The sequence below is a fragment of the Aristolochia californica genome, unplaced genomic scaffold (assembly GCF_029961685.1).
Source record: "Aristolochia californica isolate CCGP_79_NKW_82.1479 unplaced genomic scaffold, dmAriCali1.0.hap1 SCAF_1, whole genome shotgun sequence".
Lineage (NCBI taxonomy): Eukaryota > Viridiplantae > Streptophyta > Magnoliopsida > Piperales > Aristolochiaceae > Aristolochia > Aristolochia californica.
Window position 1 is genome coordinate 7,138,661 of NW_027181770.1, and position 7,319 is coordinate 7,145,979.

The window sequence follows — 7,319 nt, forward strand, 5'->3', positions numbered from 1 at the left end:
AGAAAGCATGCAAAAGATCATCAGGCGTTTCTTCGTTCTGCAGACGAAGCTTAACATAGACAGAGCATTTCACTTGCATATGTAAACTGTGAGGAAAAAATGTCAACTTTATAAAAAAAAAGAAATCCTTCACTGAATTGATATTTTAATCTAAGTACGTGAACCTCTATTTATAATAGAGAAAACGCGTAAAGTCCAATTACAATTAAACTACCATTGTTCTAATTACACCCAAATTCTAACACTTCAAGATGAGTCATAACATAATTAAATAACTCAACATAAATATAAGATTGATATAATTAAAACACTTTTAAACTGAGACTCATGTAAACCTAACTTCATCCTCAGGAAGACATCTCATGCTAATAGTCCCCCTCAAGTTGGTGCGTATAGATCTTTGATGCCCAACTTTCCAAGTGAGTTGTAGAATTTCTTGTTGCATACTGCTCTTGGTCTAAGACAAAATATGTCATATATCTGCTCTTCTTGAGCACTCCATCGGGTGCAGTCAACGAAAGTCTATTTCATTCCAGAGGCCTTCGAGATTATTCAAGATAGTCACCGGTGTCACATGTAACTGAAGATCATACCCCTGGGAGGTGTCAATGGCATCAACATACGTAGTAGTAATGTCAGTGGTTTGGGTTGCGGCTAAAGCTTTGATCAAAGCTTCAATCATTCTCATGGTTAACCCGACCAAGAACAAAGGAGATCGCCTTCCAAATACCCCAACTTGTTTTTGCCTAAGATATACATCTTTGCAACATGGGATAGGTTCAATTCGGGTCGTGGCTAGAGCTTTGCTCAAAGCTTCAATCATTCTCATGGTCATCTTAACCACGAGAAAGAAGATCAAAGGAGAACGCCTTTCAAATAACCCAACTTCTCTTTGCTTGAGATAAACATCACGACTACGTGAGATAGGTCCGACTAGAGTCCGATCCGAATTTGGTTCGAGTCGAGTCTTGTCTGGTCTAGTCTTAGTGAAGTCTGGACCGAATTTGGTCCAGGTCGAGTTTTGGTCTGAGTCTAATCTAGACCAAGTTTGGTTTGATCTGGTCTAGTCCAATTCTAGTTTGGTCTGAATCTAGTCTAGGTCAAGTCTTGTCTGGTCTGAGTCAAGTCCGATCTGAATCTAGTTTGGTCTAACTCGAGTCTAGTTTGAATCTAGTCATGGTCGAGTCTGATTCAAATCTGGTCCAGGTCCGAATCCGGTTCGGTCCGATCCAAACCGCTGTGTTGATTCGACTTTGAGTCTAGTTCATCCAATCGGGTCCGGTCCGGTCCGGTCCGGTCCGGTCCTATCCGGGTCGCTCATTCCAATTAAATCCGCCTAAGTTAGGAAACAGATTTAATTGGAAGGTCGTTGTCATCCCCGACAAAAGCCTCTGAACAGTGCCAGACGAGAGTGATTCTGAGGGAGGGCTCCCCTGAACCACACGGGACGGGAAGGCTTCCGTCATCTCCAGAATGCCTTTCCGGTCATCGAAGGTTCGGCTAGTGTCAACGGTCACTGTGACCATTAATCTGTTTTTTGCCGCCTTCCGAGAGGATGACTCCCCACAACGGGAGTTTATGATTCGAGAGAAGGATCCAAACCATGATGGAGATCTTCTATCGAGTTGTCGCCGATTGCAGCAACTAAGTCTCCTCCCCGAGGCCTAACCGTTTGAGGATCTTCCTCTGGAACTCAAGCGCCACCTCATCAAATCTTTCTTCTATAAGGTCGCCAGAGGTTGACTTAGGGAGGACATTGTGAGGTGCTCCCTCAAGCATCTCGCCTTTCTCCACTAGCTTCTCGTCGACTGGCAGCTCGAGCCGATCCGCAGGTGTTGCCAACTGGAACAGCTCCCACCTTTGCAGTAGCTACCGCAAGAAGCTTCTCTCCTCTGAACCCATCTTTTGCAAAGGATTCATCTTCCTCATTCCTAATATCGGAGAACAAAATCTAATTCACCCCGACAGCCCGAGCGGCTCGGAGTAGGGCGGGTGCAACAAGTTCCACGACCCATCGAAAAAATCGCCACCCAAGACGCTAGCGAAAGCTCTTTGCTTCTGCTATTTCAAAAGGGGGCTAAGCGGAGATAGATAAACCCAAGGGGCGGTCGCAACTGCCCCCGTTGAATCCACCTTGGCCAGATCTTTCCTTGCTCTATGACGGAGATGTCGCTGGCAAGACTGGCGTAGTGCTCTCTCTCCACACGCTCTTGCCAGGTATTTGTCCCGCCTCCTTACCTCACTGATCAGGCGTTCCCTCCGGAAACACAAACAGAGCCTCCGCAAATAGATTGTCCTATAGTCGGCACCACACCCCCGACGGAGCCTCTACCATCTGTGAAGTAGTCGTGCCTGAAGATGACCCCTCCGGGCCTCAGTATAACATACCCCACATCCACCTCGATTAGATCACCATAGATTCCCTAAACCCTAAACCCTAGCTTTCGAAATCAGGTCCACTGCTGAAGCACAACACAGGGAGAAAGAACGGGAGTTTCTGGAATAGATAAAAAAGATAGATATGTAAACAGGTAGAGATAATAGATCAAATAGGATCGCATTATCTCTATGGATTGATCGAGTCAACTCACAGAACCTGCTCTGATACCATATCAACTTTATAAAAAAAGAAATCTTTCAGTAAATTGATATTTTAATTTGAGTACATGAACCCCTATTTATAATAGAAGAAATTGTAGAGTCTAATTACAATTAAATTACCCTTGTCCAAAAATTACACCCAAATTCTAACACTTAAATACGAATCCTAACATAATGAAATAACTCAACATAAATAGAAGACCAATATAACTATAGCACTTTTAAACTAAAACTCCTGTAAACCTCACTTCATCCTCTGGAAGACATCTCACACCAACAAAAAATTCCACCGGTGTCATCATAGTATTATTTAATCGAATTTACATAAGATTTTCCGAGGATCTATCCATCCGAAGTTCCAAAATGCAAAGCAAGAGGCAGTAACTTGAGACATGCTTCAGCCTCTCTTGCTAATGCCGAACTTCAGCCAAATCCTTAGGTTAAAAAAGCTTCGGGGCGAAGCACCTCTGTTTAGTTTCATGATACCAAAACGGTTAAAAAAAGGGGGACAAAGAAAAAAATTAAAATCAGCTAGTAAGCTCTGTATACATCTCTTTCTGTTTCCTACTCTGTCACTTCTATTCCTTCCAAATCTCCCCCCTTTGTGTTCACCTGCCGCCTTCCCTTCACTCATGAACCAATCTAGGTATCATTCCAGACTGTGAAAACTGGAGCTCCATGGCAAACCGCCAGGTTGTTGGATCTTTGTGCAAGAGCCTGAACAGTGTTAGGCATCCAGTTGTTGCAACTGGCGCTTTGGTCGTACCCATTAGCCTTCACAATGCCGGGAGTTTGTTGTGAGATGCAGTAAAGATTCCGACCAGAAAATGGATCGGTAGGTGCCAACATATTATCGAAGCCCATCTGCTTCACGTCTCCATCCCCAAAATTTCCTTGATGTTGCTGGCTTTGATCAGCTATGACGGTGCTTACGGGAAACGCATATCCATTGCTTCCTCCAACAACTCCGTGATAGCTTCCATTGCTCCCTGAAGCACCACTAGCACCACTGTAAATGACAGAACTTGAACCCGAACTGTGCTCCAGAGAAGACGAGTCCAAGCTCATGAGATTGTGAATGACCGACGGCTGGAAGAAGTTGTGGGTGCCGCCCATATGAAGCTCGTGAAGATCCTGTAAGCTTTGAGCTGTGACATTGTCGTGCTCTTGCTTGCACCAACTTCTCTGCTGACTGTAAGGGTAATGCATGCTCAAAGGCTGAGCCTGTTGGAAACCGATGGTAGGCCATCCGTGGTGCGATACATAGCTATTTATACCTTCAGTAAGCTGGGGAGTAATATTATCGTGGTCAGTTCTACGGCCATCAACAATAGTTTCTGTCTGCTCGGCTTCTTTCAAACGCTTCGCTGCTCCGCCGATTGGCAACGTGCTGCTCTCCATTATGCTGTTTACATCGTATCGACTCATGTCGAAATTTGTCACGGCATTCAAGCCTCGAAACTTAATGGCAGCAATGTCATAGGCTTCTGCTGCTTCTTCCTGGGTGCCTGTATAGAATTTGGATCTTAATTTGAATATCTTTTCAGATTTAAATGGACCTATGAGAAGAAAAAAAAATGCCGAAATTAGGAGAGTAGGCTTACTAAAAGTTCCCAGGTAAAGGTCCTTGTTCCCTGCAACTCTTCCTATCCTTGCCTGCCACCTTCCATGCTGATGGTGCCTGCAAGATGGTCGACAGATATACAATCATTGAACAGGAAAGAACACTATTTAATGGGTTGCATTGAATCCTTCAGTCAACTGAAATACTTGAACGAACCTGATGGAAAGAAAAAAAAAAAAAAGCGAGAGGAATTCATAAACAGAGTTGCAACAAAAAGATTACAAGAAAAATTGAAAAATCTAATTTTGCATTTGCACTCACTGTTGGTAAACTCCAGTGAAAAATCTAATGAGCTCCAGAAATTCTCAGACGTTTAATTTTTTCACCCAGATTTTACGAGTATTACAAAGTTCTCATTTACATGAGTAACCAATAAGAGGATGTGAAATCACCATTAAAGGGTTATTTTAAAGTAAATCACTTTCACAGTGATATGACATCACTTCTTCTGTTCATTTCATCTGAACCTTATGAGTGCTTTCTCATAGAAAACAGATAGGAAAATACCTTGTTACACCCCGGTAAATAGATGCTCCCCGTGAAAATCCACTGCTTTTTCTGCATTTTTGATAATTAGTTAGAGACATAGCCGTGAAATTTTTTTAATCCATCTTCCCCAAAATTTCATCGACGCATGGGATTACCTTCGAAGAGAGGCCACATATTCTTGCCTAGTCATGTGTTTCATCTCCTCCAACTCTTTCTCGTAATTACTTATCTACATAGACAACAAAATCCATGGCTCCATCAGTGTGTAATATAGATTACCAGAAATTTTTTAAAATAAGTAAAAGAAAAGTGGAATAATTACAGGAAAGTTTGTAGTTGTTGTTGAACCCCAGTACTTAAGCGCTGCCAAATCATAAGCCCTAGCTGCTTTTTCTTCCTTGTCGTAACCACCTACTCAGAAACAAATGGATGGAAGGCAATGTTTAATCCACAGCCTTGGAGGCAATACTGGAAAAGGAAAACCACGGAAGCCATTTAAGGCCCTTGAAAAAGAATAACAAGGAGCACAGTTACTGCTTACCCAGATAAACTGAAGCCAAGTTGAATTAAAGCCATGCATGCCGGTAACAATGCGAAGAGTTACCAGAAAAAAGAAAAACAAGGGAAGAAGTTAATAAAACAGCCAATTTTGGACTGAAATTTCTTCATATGCAAAACAGATGCGGCTTAGAAGAGGAAAATACAAGTGTACCTTGCCGACCCTTACGAGTCTGCCCTTCTCTCCGGCAACTGTTGTCCCATAAATGAGCTTCATATCTACCAGTCCATCTATGTCTGTAAAACAGTAGAAATATTCAGGAAAAAGAAAGCGATACAAACAAGCATATTTTTCTGTCTTCTTTACGAAATACTCCTGTGAGCAAATCAAATAGATACGAGAGGGAAAAGTTGAAAGATGAATCAATATTGGCATTAACACAACCTCCGTGTTCTCCTAAAAGTTAGAAAAAGATAATACTGTAAACAAAAAAAGTACGCATGAGTTGCATCAAGGCTTGAAGTGTTGAAAAAAGAAAACGAAAATCAGGCTTCTCAGCGAAGATCCACGAAAAATGATAGTGAACCTTGTTACACCACGATAGATGGAGGTTCGCTGCCCAAATGTATCAATTGACTTCCTAGGTACTGACTCCATCGAAGCGCTTTGGCCATCAGTGGAAGCAGTCTTCTGCTTATTCTCGGTTGAGTTTTCTCCTCCGTTTACATTCGCCGAAGCAGCAAGAAGAGGCAAGGGTGAGCTTGACCGGGAACCAGTGCTCATAGAAAGTGATAATGTCTGAGCATTATTTGTTAGGGTTCCACTGGTTGCTGTCCCATTACAGTTGCTGGCGTTGTTATCGTTCTTGTTCTCCTGTTGTTGAGGCGCCGGTTGGTTCCTCAACCATGACTTGATCATCGATAATCCTATGGAATTGTTTATTCCATTTCCGTTCCCTCCGTTTGCATTTGACGTTGGGGCAGCCGCCGGAAGCTGCAAAGAGCAGTTCGAGAACATGTATTCCCCAGTATTATCGTAAGTTTGGGGTATCCCGCCGCACCCAGTAAGCTTTTGCTCATGATCAGAAAATGAATGCCCGCCGAGGAAATCTTCCAGCTTGGGCTCCTCCTGGTTCAGACTCTGGTTTCCGCTGGAACCCACTAGCATGGAAAGCTCGGAGTTTGTCTTGAAGTTGTTGTCACAGTTCATGTTCATGCTCTTCATATTCCAATCTGCAGAGAAATAAAAAAAAGTTCCACATGAAAATTAGCATATACTTTCGGTTTTCCGTTTTCCTTGTTTCTTCTTCTTTCTGATCATGGTTTCAGATTCTGTTAAATATTTTCAAAACGACTTGCTCACCTTGAGATAGCTGGGTTCTGTTGAAAGCCTCCAGAATACCAAAAGGGCCGTCTGGTCTGAGGTTAGGAATGTTAAGTGAGGGAGCAGTGGAGTTGGAACCGAGATCAAAGCAATCGACAGATACATCTCCTCCAGAGACTTCATCAGAGTTGAAAGCAAGGCCAGACCGAGAGACAGAGTCGGTGGACATGAGACGGGAGACAGCGGGGGGCGCATGGCTTTGAGATTCTTGAGGGGAAAGAGAAAAGGCCAACCAATTGTTGACGGAGGCCATCGAAGGCAAAGAGATGGGGAAAAAATATGACTTGAGTTAACTCTAAATAATGGAGAAAGAAAAAGCGAGATTTACTTGCTGCAACGATAGAGGAGAGATTCCATTAAAGTCTGAAGGAGGACGAAGGTGGTGCCTGTCTGAGATATGGAAGTTGCAGAGGGGTGCATCGGTTGTTGGGAAGAGAAGAGGAAAGGTCAAGAAATGAAAGAAGGAAACATTTCAAACAAAGCAAACTGTAGACAGATTTTATATATGACTTTCACTTCCTTAAACAATGTAACAGAGGCCTGACTCATCAAAGATTTTCCTTAAGAATCTCCCAAAAACAGAGTTAGTCCAATAATTTTTTTATAATCTCTCTCTCTCTCTCTCTCTCTCATTCCTCCCATGAGTCTCATTGATGATCTCTCTGAGAGAAAATTAATCTGCATTTGATCTAATATCTCAAAGAAGCACGTGGTTAGGCGAAC

The 7,319-nt window shown here is 42.8% G+C and overlaps 1 protein-coding gene across 1 annotated transcript; it reads right to left on the reverse strand.

Moving 5' to 3' along the window:
* Nucleotides 1-3,243: 3,243 nt before the first annotated feature.
* LOC137959408 (AP2-like ethylene-responsive transcription factor BBM) lies at nucleotides 3,244-6,849 on the reverse strand. The gene is made up of 9 exons (XM_068806795.1): nucleotides 6,576-6,849; nucleotides 5,800-6,445; nucleotides 5,427-5,509; nucleotides 5,256-5,264; nucleotides 5,037-5,125; nucleotides 4,870-4,943; nucleotides 4,733-4,783; nucleotides 4,206-4,282; nucleotides 3,244-4,109 (listed from the first exon to the last, which is right to left on the reverse strand). The coding sequence occupies exons 1-9, from the start codon at nucleotides 6,847-6,849 to the stop codon at nucleotides 3,244-3,246; spliced, it is 2,169 nt and encodes a 722-aa protein (XP_068662896.1).
* Between the last annotated feature and the right edge of the window lie 470 nt (nucleotides 6,850-7,319).